The sequence below is a fragment of the Aulonocara sp. 'chitande type north' Nkhata Bay genome, linkage group LG16 (genome assembly GCF_057382095.1).
Source record: "Aulonocara sp. 'chitande type north' Nkhata Bay isolate Kocher_YH1m ecotype deep benthic linkage group LG16, A_spYH_male_GT1.1, whole genome shotgun sequence".
NCBI lineage: Eukaryota > Metazoa > Chordata > Actinopteri > Cichliformes > Cichlidae > Aulonocara > Aulonocara sp. 'chitande type north' Nkhata Bay.
Window position 1 is genome coordinate 39914054 of NC_141359.1, and position 25123 is coordinate 39939176.

The 25123-nt window shown below is 43.4% G+C and overlaps 1 protein-coding gene across 1 annotated transcript in view; it reads left to right on the forward strand.

Moving 5' to 3' along the window:
• The window catches only part of lrp1bb (low density lipoprotein receptor-related protein 1Bb), a 276779-nt gene extending 255661 nt beyond the window's left edge, over positions 1-21118 (forward strand). The window contains exons 82-92 of the mRNA XM_086266712.1: positions 3466-3591; positions 3792-3956; positions 11373-11534; positions 12067-12241; positions 12540-12644; positions 14893-15006; positions 16568-16644; positions 17166-17256; positions 17524-17674; positions 19231-19305; positions 19971-21118. Coding sequence (XP_086122838.1) covers positions 3466-3591; positions 3792-3956; positions 11373-11534; positions 12067-12241; positions 12540-12644; positions 14893-15006; positions 16568-16644; positions 17166-17256; positions 17524-17674; positions 19231-19305; positions 19971-20111 — 1382 coding nt within the window. The 3' untranslated portion in view covers positions 20112-21118. The remainder of the gene's footprint in view (positions 1-3465; positions 3592-3791; positions 3957-11372; positions 11535-12066; positions 12242-12539; positions 12645-14892; positions 15007-16567; positions 16645-17165; positions 17257-17523; positions 17675-19230; positions 19306-19970) is intronic.
• The last annotated feature ends 4005 nt before the right edge of the window (positions 21119-25123 follow it).

A 25123-nucleotide genomic window follows, 5' to 3' on the forward strand; every position in this document is an offset into this window, starting at 1 on the left:
GTTCGCTCCGGTCAGCTGTTGCTCTCAGTCCCCAAATCACTGAGGAGACCGAGCGTTCTCTATCGTGGCTCCTGAGCTTTGCAATAATCTTCCTCTTCACATTAGGCGATCGACATCAGTGCTGGTTTTTAAATCCAGATTGAAAACACATTTTTATTCACTGGCTTTCACTCAGTGGTTGACTGACTTGTATTTACTTATATTTTATTGTTTTCGCTATGTTTATTATTTTATCGTATTTATTATTCTTATGGTATCTATTATGTTTCTATTGTTCAGCACTTTGTTCGGCCTTGTGTGTTTTTAAAGTGCTATATAAATAAACCATGATGATGATGAAAACTGGAGTCATGCAGTATGCAGGACTGTGGATTAAGATAAATTTATGATTAGTGAACAATTAGGTTCTTGATAAAAAGTTTAATTCTACATATTTTAACGAAACAACTGGACTAATATTGTGAAACGATGCTTTATAGATATAAATGATATTTAGCTGCGTGTTTCACGTGTGCAACATAAACCACTAACCTGTTCAATCAATCAAGGCTTTATTCGCCACGTGCAGGTTGCCCTGCAGTGAAATAGGACACATACCCCCCCTTTCCCCCCATCACATGGGGATACAGGTCGGAGATCGGTAGCGTTACAGAAAAACACTGAAATATACACTACAATGGGAAAGTACAAGAGGAATAAAGAGACCTCTGCTCATGCTGGGCTCCTGGGAGGACAGCATGAGAACAGGAAACAAAAAAACTCCTCTGCACAGAAAAGCACATAAATGTCCACAGTACAACATTATGGAGCACGTGACCAGCCACAGGGTCGGGTGGGGGGTGAGGAGTCATCCGAAGCAAACACAGCAGCCATCCTGCCCAGCGCTACCATCCAGCGCGGGCTCAGACCCGCCGTGTTCCCAGGAGGCAACAAGCATCGAAGGCGTTTGGAAAGGGAGGGGGGATGAGTGTGTGCATATCAGTGTATATGTATGTGTGCGTGTCCAGAGTTCAGCTGAGACAGTGTCCTTCGCCCTGCCAGGCTAAGTAAACAGTCTGCCAGCCAACCCAGGTGGCCTTGCATGGATGGGAAGAACAGACTCAACACAGTCGTTATCACGGTGTTGTTGTTCAGCTCCAGCCTTGCGACTGCAGCTGGCGCCGAGAGGGTGTCCGCATGAAGTGATGGTGCTTTTTACCATCACTTCATGTGATGGTAAAAAGCGAACAGCTCATATGAATTTCAAAGCAGTTCTACAGTCCAACACTGGTCTCTCAATCTCCCGTTGGAGAGCCGCGAGCTTCTCCATACTTGCGCTCATTTCTTGTGCTCAAGGAGCCGATTTCTGAGAACTCACGACCACAGTGTGCTTCCCCAAGATGTCATCCAATTTTTTTTGAGAAACTCACGCCTCTCCCATCGTTTCAATCCCAGCGGGCAGCCTTGGGGGGGTTTGAACAGCCGGTTCCGCTTCCTTAATTCTTCAATAAGTCAGGGCCAAGCCAGCTCCGATCAGAACCCTGTTATCATGGTTCATAGGTAGATATCTTCAGCACTCAGGCTCACCCGAGCCCAGACTTCTCGTTGAGAAAGGGGTGTTGATTGCATTCAGGGAGCAGTTGATCAAATCCATAATTCCTCTTTTAGGTTTTAGGGAACAGACTGTGAGAGAGTGTTCAGGGAAAGTAATACAAAAAACACGAGACTAGACAAGGACATAAGAGGCTAAGCAGGGAAGCTCAGGGAGAGGAGGAGGAGGAGGAAAGTGTGACCGCCTTCGTCAAGAGCAAGAGCGGTCGCACTGTTCTGATCAATACAGCCACGTCCGTCCTCTCACTTCCTCCAGGTGATAAAGCATGGCAGTTATTGGTTCCATCTCTGGTGTTAATGATGAGAAAGCGTGAGAGAGCTCAGCCTCGGTCAGGTTTTCACTTAAACGACAGCTGTTCCTCCCTACAGACTGATTAGTGTACACTGTGGAGTCTGAGGGCACAACATGTGCTTAGCTTGCAAGTAGCTAAGACACAAAGGCTCGATATGTAAGAGATGGCAGAGATTTTGATTTCTCTCTTTTATCGTCATCCTTTAAACTGAATATATAAATAAACTCTCTTAAACCAGTAAATGGATCTCAGGGTTCGTTCTGCTCGGTGTGCAGCAGGATTTGGTCAGGACAGTTTTAGATTCACACAAAATGAGAAAGTGTCTTGGAGACATTTCCATGATCGTCAGTTCAAACAGTTGCATATAAGTAAGTTATTGGGAGCACCGAGGAAGATCAGCCCTCGTGAGTCAGCAGGACCAGGTCACATCCCTGGGTGACCTCTCTGTGTCTCCGATGCTTCCGTCTTCTGTCTACAAACTGCGCCCCGGTCTGCCAGGATTGGTAACTTCAGCTAACATTACTACAAACATGGGCTCTCCACCTACCTGAGCAGGGAGGAGCATTTAACACCACACAGCGGGTTTCGAGGGGCCATCAGCGGCTGCATTTACGGAGCAGACTGAGGAGCTTCTACAGCTGCATGATTGAGGCCATCCTGACCAGCTGCATCACCGTGTGGTGCAGTAACACCGCTGCACCTGCACAGAGTGCTGAAGACTGCCAAAAACATCATTAGGACTCCAGCACCCTCTCTGCAGAGGATCTACCATCAGTCCACAGCTGCCTCCATCAAAGACCCCGCCTACACGCTGACGTAGCATAGATTGGATAAATATGTACATTTGCCCTGCAGCTCAGATTCTTCTTATTTTATTTCTATCTTCGATTTATATTGTATTTCCTTTATTGTACTAACTGTAGTTCTTTATAATTGTTTCTGTTGTTTTTAAATGATCATTTATTATAGTTATTAGTTTTATACATGCATCTTTCTGTTTGGCACCAAAAGAAGAATTTCATTCACGTTTCTGTGAATATGACAATAAAAAACCTGAAGGGCTTCCCTCAGACTGACAGCGAGACGGCTGAAACCTGAACAGGACACTGATCAGAGCTGGTTTTGGGATGAAGCAGGGTGAACACCAGGTCCGACCCAAAAAACCAACCAATTCAAACGAACTGTGAAGAAGAGTGGCGCAAACCCAGTTTTAATGAGGGTGCATGTAGAGGACATTCATGCTCACGATGAGTGGATGTGAACCTCTGACAGCAGCTTGATTCAAACATTATGTTGAGTTGTGTTTGCCTGTTTCAGTTGAAGCAGTTTGATTCACAACATGAACATGTCGTCCTCTCTGCTAAAAGCAGCCCTTCTAAAGGTGACGCATCAGTTATACAGTTATTTCTCAGCTTTTGATTATTCAATGTGAAGATGCATGTGTAAATGATTCATGTGCTGTGCCTCTAAAGCCTACAGCACTTCAATAGCTCTATTAAAAAAGAACAACCGCATGTTTCACAGAAAGAGAAGTTGTTCTTGTTCAGCATCACAGATGATCTCCTCCGTTGTTTCTCCACAGGACCCAATCCATGCTCCAGAATGTCCTGTGATTTCATGTGTTTGCTCAACCCGACTGGTGCCAGGTGCACCTGTCCAGAGGGGAAGGTGCTGGTGAACGGCACCTGCAATGATGTCAACGTCTCAGGTATCTTAACAGTAATATTGACTTTGAATATATAACAATGAGCAGCTTTCTGAAGCATCACGATGTGTTTAGTGAACACGCTGGTGATAACTGCATTCTGTGCGTGTTGCTGTCTCACATTAGCTCCATAACACTGTTAAATATCACGTGACTGTGCACATGGCGCTGCAGTAAGTGATACAAACTTTGCCGCTGTGAAGGTGAACTGTGCCGCCCCCCCTGTGAGAATGGAGGCCGCTGCTTAGCCAATGAGAAAGGAGACTGGAGGTGCTACTGCTGGCCTGACTTTTCAGGGGAGCGTTGTGAGGTCAACCACTGCACAGACTACTGCCTAAACGGAGGCACCTGCATGGGCTCGCCGCTGGGTACGTCTGTGCTTTCAAAAACTCTTTACTGCATGATTCCTTTGGACGATTCACATGTTTGACGTGTTTCTGAGTCGCAGCACGGAGAATAATTCATATGAACGTTTATGCTGCAGGATTCTTTATGTTCTTTGTTTACCAGTTTTGATTTAAACCCCTGCTTGATGGCACGCAGACACATTTGTCTTCATTTAAAGCGATGCAGCTTCCTCTCTTCAAGTCAGATTCGGCTGCATTGCAAAAGCCAGTTGAGCAGTTTTATCATTGATGCGGCTCTGAAAGGAGCCTCCAGCCTTCATGTGAAGGTCTCCTTTGAGGAGCTCTCCTGAGATGTCAGCAGTGAAACTGAAGCAGGATGTACAGACCTGTTAAATAAGCTTTCCTGGATTTAAAAGCCTTTGTATATCACGCCCACATCATAGTAGTTAAGTTGCTTTTAAAAAAAGATACAGATAAAAAATGAAACATGTTTATTGGCCTAATGTAGAAAGAAAGCTGTGACAAAGGTGTGGCGTGATTTCTCATTGCAGTGGTTTAAATTCATTAAATATTTATTAATTACATGGATTTAATAATCTAACAGGAAATAAATGTTTGTTTACAAAAACAGTATTTTTGTTGTTTTCTTACAGCTTAATGTGACTTCAGCAGATGGTAAAATAACTGCTGCTCATTAAAACTGTAACAGAGATGAAGTAGTGAATGTTACATTGTTTTGGGTCTTTCATGGTTAATATTGATGATCGGACCCGTTCATGCTGCTTACATAGTGAAGAGATTTTCCTTTTTTAGTGGGCAGAGGAAACGTGTGCTGTATTTAACTGTGTGCTGTTTTACTGCATTGACCACACGTCTCATGCAAGCATCGCTCTAAATGGAAAAAGAGGGATGGATTATTGTCCAACAGGATCTCCTTTGGTGATAAAAAGGGAAACTCGGTCAGTTTGGAGGCTGGATTCGTTCCCAGTCTCATCCTTAAAAACACAAGAAGGTGTCTTTGAATTTCTGCCTTCAGATTCGACTGGTTTACCAGGATCTTAATGGAAGGTTTGGCAGCAGCATGTTTGAAACAAACCTGTGTCTCTGTGACATGAAAGTAAAGAACTTCATACTGTATATCATAACAGTTGTGGATCACAGTTGTCTAAACACATTTGTGTAACTTGTACAAGACTTTTTGTCTGCCCAGCTGGTTGTGTATGATCCAGCACAGTTACTGTCCGCTGCATTTATTTCCTCCCCGTCAGGCCGGTTGGTTTCAGGCAGATCTTTCCTTTATGATTCTCGCCTGCTCTCGTTATCCAAAACTCCCTGAAGCCAAACATCCAAAGTGTGAAGTGTTTTCTTTAAAGTGATGTCAACTCAACGATTCGTGTTCCCGCCCATTAGCAGGAAAGTAGGGACACGGATGCAGTTAAAGGATGTAGTTTGGATAATTGCTACGACGTGAAGATGACTCGAATCTGCAGTTCAGAAAGCGCGGCTCAGGTTCTCTGACTGAAACATTTTGCATATTTTTCTCAAGCTGTTGATAGAAATCTCTATCTCTCTCTTTTGAGTTCTGGGGCCTTTTTCCATCTGTTCATGCGGCTGCACGCTCCTAGTTCTGGACAACAAACTGTAACCTGTTTGTTTACAGGAAAACATGTTATCGTCAGCAAGCAGCTAGATTTTGTGTCATGTTGGTGCTGCTGCAGATAAAGTCTTTGAGTAGGATTGATAACCTTTGACCTCCTTTCTGTCCCTGTGCCCTCCAGTCTTCACTCTAGTGTGTTTTTAAGGCAGAGTTTCTGTTTCCTGTTTTACTTGGATAGTTGGGTTTCTCCTGTTTCTTGTTTCAGGTTATATCCCCTCTCTGTCTTATAGTCTTGAGTGCTTTCAGCTGTGCTGTGTTCCCCTTCTGTTTCTAACCGCCAATTAATCCTCATTATTGTCATTTCCACCATGTGCAGTGGCACAGCGCACAGTGAAGCACCCTGGTGCTACATATGACGTATAACAGACAGTCAACACAGGACTGCATGAAGTGCAAGTGTGCAAAAACTGCAAAACACGAATGAAAAGCAGTGAAACAGATACAACAGTGTGTGTGTGTGTGTGTGTGTGTGTGTGTGTGTGTGTGTGTGTGTGTGTGTGTGTGTGTGTGTGTGTGTGACATACGGTTTGGTGGAAGAAGCTGTTCCTGGGTCGGGCAGTGAGGGCCTGGATGCTCCAGTACTTTTTTCCAGAAGGCAGCTGGGTGAGGGGAGTGTGTGAGGGGAGTGTGTGAGGGGAGTGTGGGGTCCTCCACGATGCTGGTGGCTTTGCGGATGGAGCAGGTGTGATAGGTGTCTGTGATGGAGGGAAGAGAGGCTCCAGTGATCTTCTCAGCTGCTGTACTGATACAGTGCAGTTAGCAACCAGACAGTGATGCAGCTGCTCAGGATGCTCTCGAGCCCCTCTGTAGAAGGTGGTGACGATGGATGGAGGGAGATGGGCTGTCCTCAGCTTCCACAGGAAGTAGAGACACTGCTGGGCCTTCTTAGTTATGGAGCTGGTGTTGAGGGACCAGGAGAGGTTCTCTGCCAGGTGAACACCAAGGAATTTGGTGCTTTTAACGACCTCCACAGAGGATCCATCGATGTTAAGTGTTAGGGTTAGTGGACAGTGATCCCTCTATGCTCTTCTGAATCCTTTGTTTTGTCCACATTCAGAGACGGGTTGTTGACTCTGTCCGTTAGCTGCTGCACCTCCTCTCTGTATGCTCACTCGTCGTTCTTGCAGATGGGACCCACCACAGTCGTGTCATCGGCCAACTTGATGATGTGTTTGAGGGGTGCAAAGGTTGAGTTTCTGTGCCACAAACACGGCTCTAATTTTGACGTGGCTCAACCAACATGGTCACAACTTTGCAGCATATTGGAAGTGCAACACAGACGTGTGCTGGTGGAGGCAGGTTATAGATGCAGCTCGTTACCCTCGTCACAAATGAAAGCCAGCTGTAAAGTTACTAATGTTATGATGTTTTCTTTGGGTGAAGAAAAAACTGTATGAATGTTTTTGCTCTTAATTTGAAGTGTAGGAGGAAGCTGCTGAGTCTGTGTTTGTGCTCGTTTGGATGCTGGAACAAAAACACAAGAATACCTGTTCAATCAATACAGTTAATTACACTTTGATCTGCTGACAACACAAAGTGTTTCCACGTCTTCTTTATTAGGCCGTGTGACAGTAACTTCTGATCTTTAAGTAGAGCCAGTTTAGGGCTTCACAGCTGTAATCTGCAGCCATAAACTGAGAAATAAGCAGCAGTACTAAGACTGCACATAATGTTGAAATAATTAACTCTGTCTGATCCGCTGGTTTGCTCTTTGTTTCCTTTGTGACTTCCTGTGTTTCTGGTGTCTGTGCTTCAACCTTTTTGTAGCGTTTGGCATTTATTTACTGCTTTTTGTTGTTTCCTGATTTTTTTCTTTTGGTTCTGTTAAACATTAATTTTTTCTGTACGTTTGTAATCAGCATGTGAATAAAGTGTCCTCATTGTTTTTACTAATGTACCAGGAATTCCTCCAGAGTTCGTCCACTGTTTGAAAGCACTTCTTGTGGGTGCAGCTCCTTAGAGAACGTGACAGTAAAGATGTTCCTCATTTCTGATTGTCAGCCTATCAGGAGAACTCGCAGGTGTCTGCAGCCCAATGAGGTGAACTCGTGCAGATACACTTGCCTCTGTTTGCGTTGCTCTGCACAAATTAGCATCAGTCTGCATCTCTGGCAAACCAAAACTTGATATTTGGTGTGAAGACACGATCAGGCTGGTGTCGCTATGAGAACAGTCAGTGACACCTAATTTGACTAATGGGACACAACAAAATGTCATAAATTATGATTTGCAGGCATTGTTATGAAACAACAGTAAGAAGAAAATCCCCTCTCAGTATGGACGTCAGTGATATCATCAGCTGTTTTTGTTTTTCCAGTGAAATCATCCTGTAGCTGAGTGAATGATTAGGACAAGCAGGCAACGCCGAAACTAGAAACCACAGCATCAAAGCACTGATGCAGGTTTGCAGCTTAGTGTATTCTTTTCAATGATTCTCCTTTGTTTGTATTTTTATTACACTTGTAACAGTAATAAGAAATATCCCATAAATAGGGATTTATTTCATTTTGTAAACGATCTTAAATTACCCAGAATTCACAGTTTGTAGTCAGGCCTGAGATGGTCAGTGTCTAAAATGCTTGGTGCAGCAGATAAATGTTGACGTCTATTCAATTCAGTTTTATTTATGTAGCACCGAATCACAACGGCCGTCAGCTCAAAGTGCTACAAAAAACAGAGAAAACACCAACCATCGAACGACTCCATATGAACAAGAAGGAAAAACTCCTTTTTAACAGGAAAAGACCTCCATCAGGACCAGGCTGAGGGAGGGGCGGGCAGGTCTCCTGAATCCAAACTGGAAGCTGGTTCCACAGAAGAGGGGCCTGAAAACTGAAGGCTCTGCCTCCCATTCTACTTTTAAATACTCTAGGAACAACAAGTAGGCCTGCAGAGCGAGAGCGAAGTGCTCTAATAGGGTGATATGGTACTACAAGGTCATTAAGATAAGACGGGGCCTGATTGTTTAAGACCTTGTATGTGAGGAGCAGGATTTTGAATTCTGGATTTAACAGGAAGCCAAAACAGGAGAAATCTGCTCTCTCTTTCTAGTCCCTGTCAGGACTCTTGCTGCAGCATTTTGGATCAGCTGAAGGCTTTCAGGGAGTTTTTAGGACTTCCTGATAATAATGAATTACAGTCGTCCAGCCTGGAAGTAATAAATGCATGAACTAGTTTTTCAGCGTCACTCTGAGACAGGATATTTCTAACTTTAGAGATGTTGCACAAATGGAAGAAAGCTGTCTTACATATTTGTTTAATATGTGCGTTGAAGGACATGTCCTGGTCAAAAATGACTCCAAGGTTCCTCACAGCGTTACTGGAGGCCAAGGTAATGCCATCCAGAGGAAGAATCTGGTTAGATACCATATTTCTAAGATTTTCAGGGCCGAGTACAATAACCTCAGTTTGATCTGAATTAAGAAGCAGAAAGTTAGCGGCCATCCAGGTCTTTATGTCTTTAAGACATTCCTGCAGTTTAACTCATTGGTGTGTGTTATCTGGCTTCATGGACAGATAGAGCTGGGTGTCATCTGCATAGCAGTGACACGATTGCAAAAGGTGAACCAGGAAGTTTGAGCTCATTTCAGTGTTTACACTACCATGTTCCTATGGTAACAGTTGCATTGGCCATTTATAAGAAGAAGAATAGGCAAGAAGAGTATTATTCACTTTCTGTGTTCCTGTAACATTTTAGTGATGTCTTTCATAAGGTTTTTGCTAGTATTACTAAATAACAGCACTGAAACAGTTTGATTTGTGCATCCCATAATAAGATAATATTCAATATTCAAGAAACATAAGAAGTCTGTAAAACTTACAGCTTGCTGACACATCCAAAACCAGTTGGCATCAGTATTTGTGAAAACCTGAACTAATGTTTTAGTTTTCCAGAGATGAAGAGAACAGCTGAGTTCATCGCTGTGACGTTTGGCCTTCTCAGAAAGATTTAACCCATCAGTTATTGAGTTATCAGATCCGAATGGAGAGATTGATTTCCTTTGGACGTTTCAGTCAGATTATTCCAGGCACAGAACTGTAGAGTGTGAAATTACCAAGTGGTGTAGTGTGACCTACATGGCGAGACCTGTATCCATGGCAACTTGGTTGTGTGCTGTGTAAGTAGTGTTCAATTGTTACCTTTTCTTGAACTTGTTTCCTGCTCTCGCTTGTCCGTTATACAAACGGCGAGCATGATTGGAAGGTTACTGTTTCAGATCACCCGCACAAGGAGGCAATTCTCAACACTCACACGTCTCTAATTGTAAAAATAATCAGAAGGTGCAGCACGTGTTTCTGTACGGTCTGTGTGAAGATCGTTTCAGTCTGTGCTTTTTCTTTTACCCACGTGTGAGGATTGTAACAAAGTTTCACACCGAGGCATTTATACAATCTTTGTAACTGTGGCTGCTGGTCTGGGGTCAGCAGTCACTCCTAGCTTAGCATTAGCATGCTGTCTGTGCAGGTGCTAGTTGTGTTAGCAGCATGCTGTGGTTGTTTCTGTCCTGGATGCAGTTTGCACTTCACCATCGTGTTCTCGCCTCTCTGTGCAATAAAAATAAAAGTAATGTTTATATCCACACTGCAGGCTCCACCACTGTTTCCTGCTCCGACTCACCAACTGGAATCGATACGGAGAATCAATAGGCAAACAGGCTCTACTCTACTACTGGGAGCCGTTTCACTAGAGAAACCTGTTCTCGATGGCCATCCCTACATGCATGGAAATACAGCATATGAGGCAGAAATAGAGTTTGTACGATTTTAACAAGCTTGAAAGTCGATATTTGTTTTCTTGTGTTTTCTGTTATATCTGTTTTGGGGCTTTTTAGACTTTATTGCATTAGGACAGTAGATAGAAGACAGGATGTAAGACCAACAGAAGTGACCCAGAAAATGGCCCGAGGCCTTAACAGCATACAGGTTGTCTCCACCCAGCAGCCTGCTTTCTCGTAATGTCTACGTGTAGCCTGCAGGAATCGTTCTCCAGGCTTCTTTCACTCCATTCAAATTTTGACCTGCTGCCGTTAGTATTCAGTCCAGTTCTTACTTCTGTTGCCGTACCTCAGATTTTTCTGCCTGTTTCCCTTCATTAAGAATAGCTGACAGCCGCTCTGAACAAATTAAATGTTTAAAAGCTGCTGGTAACAAAGTGCCCGTGCTATGTTGTCCGGCTCAAAGTGTTATGGGCAAAAACACCCAATGTATTAAATGCGAAACAAAAATATATAATAAATATATAATAAAAAGATATCAAAAACAAGATGATACAGCAAAAAAAGGGGATTTTGTTATAAAGGTTCATAAACATCTCAGTTCCAAAAAATCTGAATTTTCTGGCTATTTCGTGATGTGTTGGGTCTCACAGGGTTCAGTTATTTATCGTCTTTATCTTCAGCTCAGCAAATAAACCGAAGAAAATACACCTTTGAAAATCATCAGCTACAGTGATGTGATGTGTGAAATTATTGCTCAAGATGACTTGAAAAAGTTAAAAAAGAATAATTTCTTTCTCTATAAAGAAATTAGGTGAGGCTCAAGACTTTTGCACAGCCCTATATATCCATGTAAATATGAAGTGCATCTGTGTAGGTGTGTTTTCAGGTGTGTTTACAGCCACGAGGCAGTTTGGAGCGCGTGGACGCGTCATGTTTGTGCACAGCAGTTTTGGCTCTGTGGAACAAACTAAAGCAGTTCTGAGACGGATGAATTCATCAGTTCGTTGCCGATTTCCACCTTTCCGTGCTCTAATAATCTTTTATGCTCATATTTCTTTTCAGGAAAGCCCACGTGCCGCTGTCCTGTCGGATTCTCAGGGCCTTTTTGTGAGAAAAGGATTTGTGACAATTACTGTTTAAATGGGGGGACGTGCGACGTCACTCAGGGGAACCAGCCGGTGTGCCGCTGCATGGCCGAGTATACCGGGGACCGCTGTCTTTATCGTGAGTCCTGTTGGCAGCAAACAAACACAAACAGTCATTGATGTTTCCCTGGCTGCCTGTGGCTGCCAGTAGCACCTAATCAAAAGAAAATCATTGATTTGAATTCAGTTATGTCACATAAAATCCACAGAACAAAGCGTTTGAGAGTTCCCACTCTGAGCGAGAGACAAAAGCAATCCCCTCAAAGTCTCTTCTTTCCAAAAACACCACATTTGCTTCAATTTGCAGATAAACAAAAATCAAAATTCTACCATCAAACAACCTTTGGGTGTTTCTGCACCGGGGCGATAATGCATTTTCTTTTGCTGCGCTTTGACATAATGTGTTGCGGGGAAACAATTTCATCTGCACATCATTAGTTTTTCCCACTGTTGCTTGCCCAAAGGGTGATACGTTTTCATCTGTGGCTAAGATATCATTTGATGTGGATAATTAAGTCCCATTAAAACCATGTACTGTTGTAATCAGATCAGCTTAGACTGTGTTTCTACATTATCCTCTCTCTCTGTTTATCTCTGCAAACCTAAAACAGACATTTGTCATCACTACTGCGTGAACTCCAAGGCCTGCACTTTATCCAGCAGCGGCTACGTGGAGTGTGTGTGTCCCGCCAGGTTTGAAGGGAACAAGTGCGAGGTGGACAAGTGTCTCCGATGCCACGGAGCTCCTTGCCTCATTAACGAGGAGACGGGAGAAGTGGTTTGCAAGTGAGCGCTCCGTATTTACTCGCCACTCTTGTCCATCATCTCTTTGGCTGTGAGGCTTCATAGTTGATTTTTATTCATGGGAAAACACGAGTTAAACAGTATAATGTTCATTCAGGGCTCAGTCGCTTCACCCACAGGCTGCCGGCGGGAAGAATTGATTTAATTAAATCAATAATTTAAGGCCACGTACCCTGTAGCGTTTTAGGTTTGGTCATGTCAGTGAATTTGAAGCTGGCTGAACTCTCTGCTTCTTAGTTTTCTGGTTGTAACTAGGATCCATTATTTCTTCACCCTCTAGCTGCACAAATGGCAGAATAGCACCGAGCTGTCAGCTGTGTGACGGATATTGCTACAATGGAGGTACCTGCCACCTGGACCCTGACACCAACCTGCCTTTCTGTCAGTAAGTCCCTGCCTAATGGTGAAAGTAAGGAAAACTCAATGTTCTCCACTGTTATTCACACTCACATCACTGTTTCGGTTCAGCCGTCGGCTCTGTGCCCGGCTTTAAAAACTGAAAGTCGCCGCGTGAGATAGATGTCTTCCTTTGGAAAGAAATCCTTAAGTTGAAGGTTTGATGTCACTATGTGGAGGCCATGAAACAGCAGGGGGCCGAGTGCCATACAGCATCCTGTGCTGTGTGACACCTCGCTGTGGCTTAAGGTTTTAGGAAGATAAAGATGGTTTCAGACTCCTTCAAAGCCAGCTATTCTCAACATATCACACTTTTCCTCCTTGCAGCTGAGAGCTGATGTCAGGCCTCTGTGGCTCTCTTCAGTCAGAGGGTTTAGAAGTTTGCTCAGTACTTCAGCCGCCACGAAGCTCGAAAAATTGCACGAGACAAAAGCTTGACTGGCACACGTGAAGAAATCGCCGTGAAAGGCTACTCAGAGGGCTCCCTGTAAATGAATACCTCCTCTGCTATAATCACTCGCAGTGCTGTGTTAAAAATCTGTCCAAGGAGGAAATTGGAAATCCATTTCAAAGGCCAACTCTCCATTTTTTTAAATGCCCATTGTCCACTGTAGTTAAATTGAAATTTGCAGGCGCCGCTCACAGATTCCAGGGAATAGAATCAATTTCTATGCAAATGATTCCATCTTATTCGATGAGGTTAACAGATCCTGATAATGCGGTTTATCATTGCTGCAAGATGAGAGATTATGTGAGATGATGGATATGTCGGCATCAAGAAATCATAATGTTTGACCTTAATACTCTGAGTAAATGTATATTTCATCAAGCCTACCTAAAGAAGCTGCTACATTCTTGCTTTAAAAACCTCAACTATACGAAGAGAATACCTCAACATTTCACTGCTGTCTAACAAAGTTCAAGCATTCCTGTTAAGCAGCTCTGTACTGTATGACTTTATGTTGTTGCTCTTTTCCTTTTCTGCACAAAAGCTAAGTTACTTTAGCATCTACAGTTAGAAATATCCATCAGTCAGCTGTGCAGCGGGGAAACAATTATTTGATCCCTAAATTTGTAAGTTTTTATCAAACAAAAAATCCAGAAAAACACACACATTACATAAAAGGTATAAAAGAATTTGCATGTCAGTGATGGAAATAAATATTTGACTTGGTCCTTCCTGCATGACACGAGTCAGTTTCATGCTGGAAACTCGTCCATGACCAGTTGTCAGTGTCCTGGCCGAGGGAAGGAGTCCGAGATGTTACGGTGCGTGGGCCTGTCCACTGGCCCACTCAGTGAGGCAAAGTCATCCTGTCAGAAAAACATAACGTTTCCACCTCTGCAAGCACAGTGGCTGAGCTGTTGCCAGTTCTGGTTTCATCTGACCACAGCACTTCCGGAGCCTTCTCTGACTCATTTACGAGTTCACAAAGTGAAGACGGGCCTGTGCCGTGGAGCTGTGGGCTGATCCAGCACCTTGGTGATCGTCCTCATCCCATGATGCAAGCTCCCACATGGAGCTCCAGACTGAGGACAAATTTATTCTTCTTCTCTTTCCGTTGTCACCTTCTCACCAAGCTTCTCGCTGATGGTATCCTGTTCCAGCCTCGTGCAGGTCTGCAGTCTGTCGACCTTTGACACTCTTTGGTCTCACCTGGTGGTGCAGAGGTTGGACCAGAACACTCGATTGATTGATTGATTGATAGATTGATTATGGCACACGATCACACAGCCAGTCTGTGAGAGCCAGTGGATCAGATACGTGTTTCACTCAGTGACGTGCAAATTCATTTAGCGCTTTTATATAATTTGCTTTTTTGTGTTTCAGGTTAATTTTCAGTCTGAGAGATTTTTCATGTTCACAAATTCAACAGAGAATCAAATCATTATTTCCCCTGTAAGCTGTCATTCCTATTGTTTAATCAAACTAAATGTATTTTCTGGTTTTTGCTTATTAGATGCATTTATGTGGATGCAAGCAACCATCATGTTGGGGCCCAAAGTTCTTGTTTAACAGTTTTCGTAATCTGCAGCAGGCCCCACATGCGTCCCCCTCACGTGCTGAGCAGGGACGTTTGTTGATCTGTTTTGCTAATTTGCAGACGTCACACTGTCTTGTTGCATCTTATGACTTAAGCTGCTAACAGGGTTTAGCGTTCTGTCGCCACTCATGAGGCAGCCGACAGTTGAACAGTTCTTGGGCCCTTTTGTCACTCCAAACACATGTTTTGCAGCTGCACGTCAGGGTTCAAGAACCAACGTTGTGATGAGCTGGCCAACCCCTGCGATTACTTCTGTCAGAATGAGGGGATGTGCACATTAACAGCTCTTAACAAACCACGCTGCAAGTAGGTCCCTCTCACCTCTCCAGCTGTATTCAGCGCCCACTCACCTCCTTTTGTACACAACCCACCCCCACTCCATTTGGCTTCATTTCAGCCTCAGTCCAGCACATAGGCCTCTCTGTGATGGTGCCTCCTTGTAGCAGCTTGTCATGTAATAAGTACTGGATATAGCAATGACTCAGCGTAGATGGTGGAATCACACAGATACTATAATGTTGTTTTATTAGAATATGTTGGCTTATATTTATTTCTGTATGGAAACAACATGACTGACTATTATTAGCATCATTAGCACCAACACGTGTTGAATATGTTCGCTGCAGTAAGAAAGAAAATACGTGGCGAGGTCGAACACTGATTACAGCGCTGATGGCGTTTAGAGACGCGAGCTTGTTTCTGTTCTAAGCTTCAAAAACAGAGTTTTGTAGAAAGTAGTTACATGTGACAGTATTTCATTTTAACCTTTGGTATTTAAACGACTTTAAAACAGGAAATAGTTTTTATTTGAAACATGCTGCTGTGCTCATTTAGTTACTTTAGGACACAGCTAGCTGTAGCTCTGTTTCTGGTGGGCCAAGCTAAGCGGCAACAGTACAGGATGCTATTTATGCTTCTGCTGCTTAAAGCCAAATATGGTTCTTATTTCCATGATAAGTGACAGAGACAGCAGCAGCACCAGCAGTCTTTCCTGGTAGATAAAGATGTTGCTAATGTATATTAGCACCACTACGTTGTATATAGGGGCACTTATTACATCACCGGCTGCTGCATAGCGTTTGTTGCCTCTTACTGCCACCCATCTCATGCACACATGAACCACGGGAAGATTACAGCATAACACTGTGTGTGTGATGTGGGCATCAGTGCATTTGCAGCCTGTGCATGATGGCTAAATACGTCCTGACCGGTCATTGCACATAATTTACTCGGCAGAACGTGTCATCTTTAATCGGTGTTCATATTTAAGGCCTTTAACTTTTACAGCTTAGCCGGGTTTCTTTGTTGAAGGGACTCAGTTCCATCCTGGTTTTTGCTTCTCAAAGGCGGGAAAATGAAGACCCAGGTTACGCCCGATGTCCTAATAAAGTTGTTGTCAAAGCCCGATGTTCTGATTCTGCAAGTGCATGTTATTCAGGATAGTTTCATCCTATCATCACCCTGCCGCCCCCACCAGATCACTCATGCTTTACATGCTTTAGCGTCAGCTAAATTGGACGTCACCTCCTCTAACAAGGGTCATGCATCACGCCCATCGGATCCCATTGGAACACACATGAGATGACGACTTGTTGTCATCCTTTGATCTTTCCTGTTTTTTGTTAATACACTGAATATTCAACACGTCAGTTCACATTAAGCTCTTTACGGACACAACATGTATGTGCTTAGTGCTCTCTCTCCAGGTGGTGTTTTGTTTGTGTTGAATCAAAGCCGTGTGCCGTATGTGTAAGCCACAGTCACATCATGTCGTAGATCATTTTGCAAAGTTGTTTTCTCAGCAGCCTCTCTGCAGCCACAGTATGCTAATGATAGTTTATTTATATTCTCTTTTGACCTCCTTCAGATGTTCAGCCAATTGGGCAGGAACACAGTGTGAGAGACCCGCCCCTAAAAGCAGCAGATCAGACAACATGAGCGGAGGTGAGGACTGGGAATGTCAAGAAGCCTTAACATGTCCTGTGTAAATACCTGCATGTGTCACTGGTTCACTGACCTTATTGCATTTCAGTGGAACGATAACTCGTACATCTGAACATCAACAGATTGGCATCGAACTACCGAACTCCTACCAACCTCTGCGCTTTGCATCATTTGAGCACAAAGGGCTCTGCTCAGCGGGGTTTCCTTGTTTGAATTAGAGGGGCTGTAGTCGCCAGCCCGTCAGGGTTCAGTAATATGACTCCTCTGTCGTCAACTTCAATTTAAGATTTAAAAAATATATCTTCTGAAGTCGTGCACGTCAGTGTAAAATGTCTTACATTTCTAAATGTGCAGCCTGTCTGTGCTGGACGTATGTGAATGGAGTGAAATGTGCAAACAGCGAAGCCCTGTGAAGTGAAAACGCTGTTATTTAAAGTGGCTCTGTTCACGCCGCGGTCACTGCGTGAACTCATCTCAGCCCCTTTGCTGGTCGCTCATCACGTCCTCTCTCTGTTCCCCAGGAAGCATCGCTATCATTGTGCCTCTGGTCCTGCTGGTCATCCTGATTGTGATGGTCGTAGCAGGTGTTTATATCTGCCGCCGGAGGCAAAGGTACGTCGATAAAGAAATATGTAAGAAAAAGAAGCTTCTAAGCAGTAACGTGAGAGCTCCAGCATCGCAGAGCTTTGAAGATGAATGGATGCTTTTGCTTTATGAGTGAAAAGTTTGCTTTCAGTAGATCTGAACGCTGAGCCTGTGGTAATAATCCATCGTTCATGGCTATCTAACAAAGTGATATGCTCCAAGTAGCATCGTGCAGCAGCACAATAACAGCATGTTGTGTGTCGCGTTAATGATGATGTGCTCTGCACGGCTCAGGGGCAAACGTGTGCAGAGGCAGCCCATGACCAACGGAGGGATAAACGTGGAAATTGGGAACCCGTCATACAACATGTATGAAGTGGACCACGACAACCACGCTGATGCAGGCAGCCTGCTGCGCCCAAACTTCACACTTGACCCTCATAAGGTGGGTGTGTGTGTGTGTGTGTCACGTGTGCTCAACAACACGTCATTCCTGTTTTAATAGGATGGAATTCAGTGTTTGACTTCGAGCTGAAACCAGATTGTTGCCAAGTCAAACGTGTGGAGTAAAAGTTACTGAGGAACTTTGAGTGGGGCTTAAACATGCAGCTGAATCTGTTCGTATGTTCTCACATACAAACGTCAGTGTAATTACGTTTAGCTACAAACTCATTAAAGTGATTCATTTTCAGTTTTCATCTCATATTTGATTCAATGTAACTCTTGTTGGGCAGCGTCTGCAGGTCTCTGCTGCATTAAATACTGAAAGCTTAATCATTTTTGCACATATAAAACTTACTGCACGTGTTTTCCAACTAAATAAAGTTTTTACAACCTTAACAAATTTGTACCATTTGATCTCCTATAAGTTGAATTGACAGTACAGCAGATGCTGGCTCCTTTTTATCAGGATACTTAGAGGAGAAATCTTAATGGTCATCACTATATTATTTTTATATACAGTTACATAGATTGTCTATGAAACACATGTGGCCCAGCTGTAAGAAGGTCGACCAGGAGTCTTCTGATATGAAACTGGTCTTACTGTCCAGCCTCCTACTCAGCGACTCTTCATCAACAACTTCAAGGTCCTCTGAGCTCTACCTCGATGTCTGCAGTGACAACACTGAGCCAGTTTTTTTATAGCCAGCTGAAAACTAGGAGTTATTAGTGTGTCGTGAAGCATTGTGCACTTTGAAGTGAAGTTGCAAAGAGCGAGAACAGACAGACAGAAACAGTTTGTGTAACAAACTAGTGACTGTTTCTTGGCTATTTTATTGTAAAATATCTGCATAATGTTGTTTTAATTTGCCATATGTGTACATCCCTTACTACCACATCATTGTTAATACTGCAGAGTTTTAAAAGCCATGAGAAAATCTGTTTAGACCTTGATTGATGCCAGTCCTTATCACACTAATTATTAGCCTTGATGCTGCAGCTATGTCGTCTTTAATTGAAGGGTAGAGAAAGGACAACAGCTCAAATGTGTCTTTCAGACTGGAAAATAACTCAGTGCTGTGTTCTCTGCATCTGGCCCGGCAGCTGCTGGGATGTGATATTTAGAATTGAGATGCATCCGGTGGAATTACATGAGGCTTTGCAGAGATTTTACAATCTCTCTGGCCTGGGCACAAAAATATACAGATGCCACGAACCTGGAGGACGTCTGTCTGTGTGGTGATTTATTCTCTCCACCCCACACGAACTCCCAGCATATCAAATGAATCCTAACACCTTCACAGATGCAGTTATGTAGCTCACCTGCTGCAAGTTCAAGCCTAATGCTGTTGCTTCTTAAGCTGCCAACTTTGACATCTGCTATTGTGAGTCCAGTCTGTGTTTTTAACCGAGACATGCTGGTGTGACTCTAAACCAGCCTCCATACGTCCAGCTCTCGTGGTACTTGCTAGTTTGTTTTTCCAGCGCAGTTTTAAAACCCATATTTGGACTGTGAGAGTTCATCTGTATTTATATGGCACGGTGCTTGTTTTGTTGCAGGGCTGGTGTGTAAAATCCAGCGACCCTCACACCTTGGGCATGAATTCTGTGCCCAAGGAGGTAATCCCTGGACAGGTGAGTGTTACACACTTTATTTTTACTCTGAAGAAGAAGAAAAAATATCCATTTTTACATAATTTCACTGTGAGGAAGCTTTGTGTGTTTTGTGTAGTTATATTTGAGTTACACTCTGCTATTTTAAAAACTGTGTAAAATTAAAATCATGCTAATGTTGACATCTGGTATATACTTGCTCCCTTTATCATTTTGTGACATCCTGTCCAAAAACCACCAAACTTTCCTTAAAGTTCCAATAATCAACTTTTTATTAACAAATGTTTTGCACGACAATTGGCACCAAGTTCAGTTCTGTTGCTCATTTTGCTAATATCTGTGGGACCGTGGAAAGTTTGCAAACTTTTTTGGTTGAGATGCAGCCGCCATCTGTTTCCAGCAAACCTCGTGTGATGGAACATCGGTTAAACAATCTGCTAACAGAGCGCAGATCCATCAAAATGGATTCAAATTGGATCAGAACTCAGCCAACAAGACAGAGGAAGTTGTACATGAATTTAAATTAGCCCAGGTTTCATTAAAGCCGATGTAAGGGATAGTTTGTATGAGGTGAATCTGACACGAAGACTTTCTTGATTCCACAACATCTATTAAAATGCAACCTCGAGACTCCTACTGTTGTAAAATAACATTTGTACTTGGCATCTCTTCCCCTGCCTGTTTAGCCCATGAACTACTCCAATCCAGTGTATGCAAAGATCTACATCGACGGGCAAAACTGCCGGAAGCCAGTCATCAGTATCGATGAGAGGAGAGAGCTACTCCCAAAGAAACTCGAGGGGACAATTCATGAAACCGCCGCATAGCCTAACTTTACACTTTGTACTTCTTTTTTTACCACCGTGTATAATATGAAGGAGGAAACAAGATTTTTCTATTTCCTATGAGGCTCTTAGGTTTTACTGGTTTAGCATCAGCATAATGTCCTCGTCGCTGTGCTGAAGACTTTAATTTTCCACTTAGGGTTTGCTTTCTGTTTGTCAGAGATCCGTTACACAGCGCTGTCAGTATACTGTATGACACTGAAGTAAAGCTGCTGATTTGCAAAAACTTTATTAACACCTGAAGCCACACTTGTGCACAGTTGAAACCTTAAATGCAGTGCTAGAATTTGTACCCATACCTGTTTGTAGTTCTAGAGGGAAACAGTTTGGCTTTGTGGAGATGATGAGGGGAAGGGCCGGCTCATTTTATCTGGAAAAAAAAGTATGTATAGTAGAGAAGAGTAGCGTGGGTTTTTCTGTTTTTGTTATTTCATGTGACATATGGACCGGAGAGCTTCACAAACGACAAGCTTGATTCCTTTTATTTGCATCGCTGCACCTGACAGCTCTGCTCCGGCAGTCCCACTGGACACAATAACATCAACACAGTCGTTTCTCAGACATTATCTCCCGTCTTTCTCATTTCCACGGATTCCAATCTTCAGTCGCCTGTTTCAGCAGTAATATGACGTACAAACGTATCTGAGAGATATCGAAGCCCACCCTGAATGTTTTCCGATCAGATTCCCGGATCCCGTACTGTACGCTGAAAAGACAGAATATCATATTTTTCTAGGTCTCATATATCAACAAATGGATTAAAGATGGAGAGAAGAAAGATTTACCACAGCTACAACAACAGTTACTAAGAGTTATTATAAAACACGTCTGTTACTTCAGAAAAGGAAGATGATAAATATAAGAAATTTTATAATTTTGTATTTGATTTGTATGTTGTTTGGCTGCTTGTATTTTGAAGAAATGTATTAAATGTAAGTAATTTTTATATAAAATGTAAATCGATATTGAATAAAGGGGGCTTATTTCCACTTCGTGTCTTTCTCTTGATCCTCCAAAATGATTGTTATACGATGTCGATGATAGTACGTGTGCACTTCTATTGTTCAACCAATGATCAAACTGTCAGTTGTTACACATGACTGCTGACCCGACAAGTCAATCAGCAGCGTGAGGTCTTTTACCTGCTGCGCAGAGGAAGGAGGCTGATGGGAGATTATTGCCCTGCCTGTGAGTACAGGAAGGCCGGCGCTATTCATTACCTGGATGTGGGGACGCGGTGTCGATGCCACCTGCTGAAGGATAATTCAGTCTCCTTTCACTTTACTTACAGCGGCTCTGTCTCCACGCATTTCACCTCCATTCTCACCATAGCAACCAGAGGAGGCAGCGGCACTCCTGCCCTTTCTCCATCTGCTGTGCCATCGGCGGGATCTGCCAGCACGCCCAGCTCACCGCGTTTTCATGACGGTACAAATAGATGCCGCGGTTTCCAGCTTCCCTAATTGGCCCGTGCGCTTTGTTTCGCTGAGACATCCGCTGTGAGAACAGAGGTTTCCATGCTTTGCTGAGAGCGTGCAACACACAGTCTCTCAAACACACTCGGCACCGCGGCGTGGAAATAGAGTAATGTGGCTGTGACTGGCCTTTTTCTGTGCTATAGAACATTTATCAATAGAGCTGCAATGATGAAGAACGTATTTCAAATGTTCAGCTTTTATGACTGCGGCATTTAGAAGGTCGAGGTCGTTCCCAAGGTCGAGCACGAACGACGCCACGTGACTGTATACGGGTCTTTGATTAAAGCACCAATAAGCCTGTAGCCCAGGAGCGTTGTTCTCACGGAGCAAGTTTTAATCTGTTCGACATAAATGAAACTTCTCAATGAACCCTCGTGTTGTTAAACGAAACTGTTTAAGGGTTCATTTTGTTTCTAATTTTGTTTCTAATCAAAAATGACTCATCAAACATACATTATCAGTATTATCATTGACTCCTGTGAACATTACAGTTCTTTAAACTTCTGTTTGTTATTTATGGGCCGCCTGTCTCACTAATCTGATCTTCTAAGCACTGAATTTGAGTTAAAAAGAAGCATCATTTCTATTTTGACTGTAAGAAATAACCCAATGAAACACACTGTGTGTCCTGTGTATCACAAACTACTACCATGAACATTTGCTTTGAAACCATTTCAAACATAAACACACAAAGTTGTGTTTCCAGTCAAAAATGACAGAATATGTTTTTATGGAGGAAATTAGTCGCACTTCCTTCTGACACAGCTCCTCACCAGAACCACAGGAGAGGAAGAAATTATCATCTTATGTCCCTTGAGACCTCTGAGACATATTCCACTTGGTTATTTTCAGGTGTCCCAATATACACCTGTATGTTCCAGGGACAACTAGTCCTGGTGTCGCATGTTGCCCATATCTTTAACTATATTTAGGCTGCTTGCTTAACTCCGCCAAGGACGGTCCCAAGCCCGGCTTTAAAAGGAGGAGGGTGGTCGCCAGAACCGATAAATCGGGGAAACTTGGCTTGAAAGCAATGGAATCCCAACGATCAGCTTTATCAACCAATGCTACCGCATCCGGGGCAGCTGATGCGCCAGCGCTGGGGACCCAGGGCGCTGGTGGGAAATGGACTACTGGCCATCAGTTCCATCGAGGATGATTTGAAGGCCTTTCAACTTGACCTTGAGCAGGCAAGAACCATTGCCATAGATCGAAAAGCATGGAAGATAATCGTTGGTCAAGCAAGAGAACCTGCGGCACCTACAGCAGCGTACTGGTTGCGCGGCCGACCACCGCCGCTGGTCGCCCGCTAAAGGACAAGAAGAAGGCTGCTTGCTTGACATATACTGTTTGTCCCCTAAAGCCACCAGGCACTCATTCACCATGGCGTTTGGATACGGACGAGTAGCTGGCGCTCTACACACTCGTCCCAAACTTCTCTGATTGCTGCCAGTTTGTCTTGTTGATGTCAGCCTGGGCTTGTATCACGGCTCTCAAAGTTAATCACCTGAGACGATGGCCTGGAAAACTTTCCAACTACACTCTCCATCCCATAAAGTGCTGGTAAATTCATTTCTGGATCTCTCGACTGCTCAAGATCAAATGTATGCTTCGAAGTCTTTCTGGGTTAACTTCCTTCAAACATTTTTTAGAATAGAAGAGAACAGAATTCAACTTGTCACTGCACATGTACAAGTACAAGGCAACGAAATGCAGTTTGCATCCATCCAGAAGTGCTTTAGCCATGATGCAGATATATTACAGAAATGGATCTGTTATAGGTATGAGGGTACAAAATATGGGTATGTTACAAAGTACACGGTATGAAGGTATGTTATGAATATGCTATAACTATACTAAGTATGTACAGGCTGTAGTGGTGTACAAGCTATGTGCAGGCTATGCAGGATAGTTTTAACACCCCTCTGCAAGGCAGAGCAGTTCCCGTACCAGACTGTTATACTGGGGTCTGTTTCCCTCCAAGCTGGTCCAGTTTACCACTGTGGTCTGACGGAAAGAGTTCAAAGCAGGATTTAATGTCATCGATCCAGGATGCTCTGCAGTCATCCTGATGACAGTTTGAGCTGAAAGCCTCGCTGACTTGAACGTGACAGCAGACTCAGCACAGCCATCATCTCCATCACTGGATTCTCCTCCTCATTCGTTTCATGGTCTGGATTGCACAGATTATATTCTGTCCTCTTCAGTTCCTGACCTCTCCATCTAATCCAGCATCATGTACACTGCTGCTAATGTAGTAGTAGAAGAAGTATATGTAAGGTATCCTACATGAACATGATCAGCTAGTCATGTTTTACTCATGGATATGAAACCTATTAAATACGAGGTCAGAGACGGGAGAGCGATGTACGACTACACCCATGAATTCATGAAACCGTGCACCTGTTGGGCACTTTATTAGGAACAGCTTGCTATTACCTTCAGAACTGCCTTAATTCTTCATGGCTCAGATCGAAGCTGCTGAAACATTTTGGCGTGCAGCAACATGACATCATCACACAGTTGCTGCAGGTTTTTTGGTGACTGTGGAGGAACTACAGTGGTGTAGATCATTCACAGAAGATGGTACACATCCCATCATAAAGGGATGGAGACAGTCAGCAACAATACTCAGGTAGGGTGTGGTGCTTAGACAATGGTCAATGGTATTAGGACCCAAGGTGTGCCAAGAACACCCTGACACCATCACACCACCAGCAGCAGCCAGAACCACTGAGACAAGGCAGAATGGATCCGTCATCCATCCATCAGACAACTGCTGCTCACTGGATATTTCTCTTTTTTGGACTATTCTCTGTAAACCACAGAGATGGCTGTGTGGGAAACTCCCAGCAGTTTCTGAAATACTCAGGCATCAACAACCATGCCACTGTCAGTGTCACTTAAATTCTGTTTCTTCCTCATTCTGATGTTTGGCTTCGAGCTCAGGAGGCGGTCTTCACTGTGTCTACATGCCTACACGTGTTGAGTTACTGCCATGTGACTGGATGATTAGATATTTGCATTAAGAGTAGTTGAACAGGTGTACCTGATAATCTAATGAGTTTATGAGCACGTGAGATTACAGTGATGTTAGGGCTAACTCAGAAGGTTAAAGCATGCACCTCCTGTCATGACAATAAGACTTTATAGATTATATTTGATTTGTCTGCATCTGATCACACGATTAGTGTTTGCTGCTGTTGTTGTGTTCATTTTACAGGCTGTGATAACAGATAACCTGGCATTTTGGGAACTGCTTATTTTAAATGTACCAGAAGTGAAATCATTACATTATTTATCAGAAATTCATGCAATAGTTGAACTAATCCTGATGCTGCAATATGACTACAGACCACATGGAGCAGATGATACATCTCATATAAAAAGCATTTCACCCTTCGTGTTGAATCCTCCCATTTTCAGCTGTGCATGAATTGTCCTTGTATTGTATTTATATCAAGCACCTCCTGAAATATTCAAATAATGGTGATTACTAAATTAATAAATGTGCAG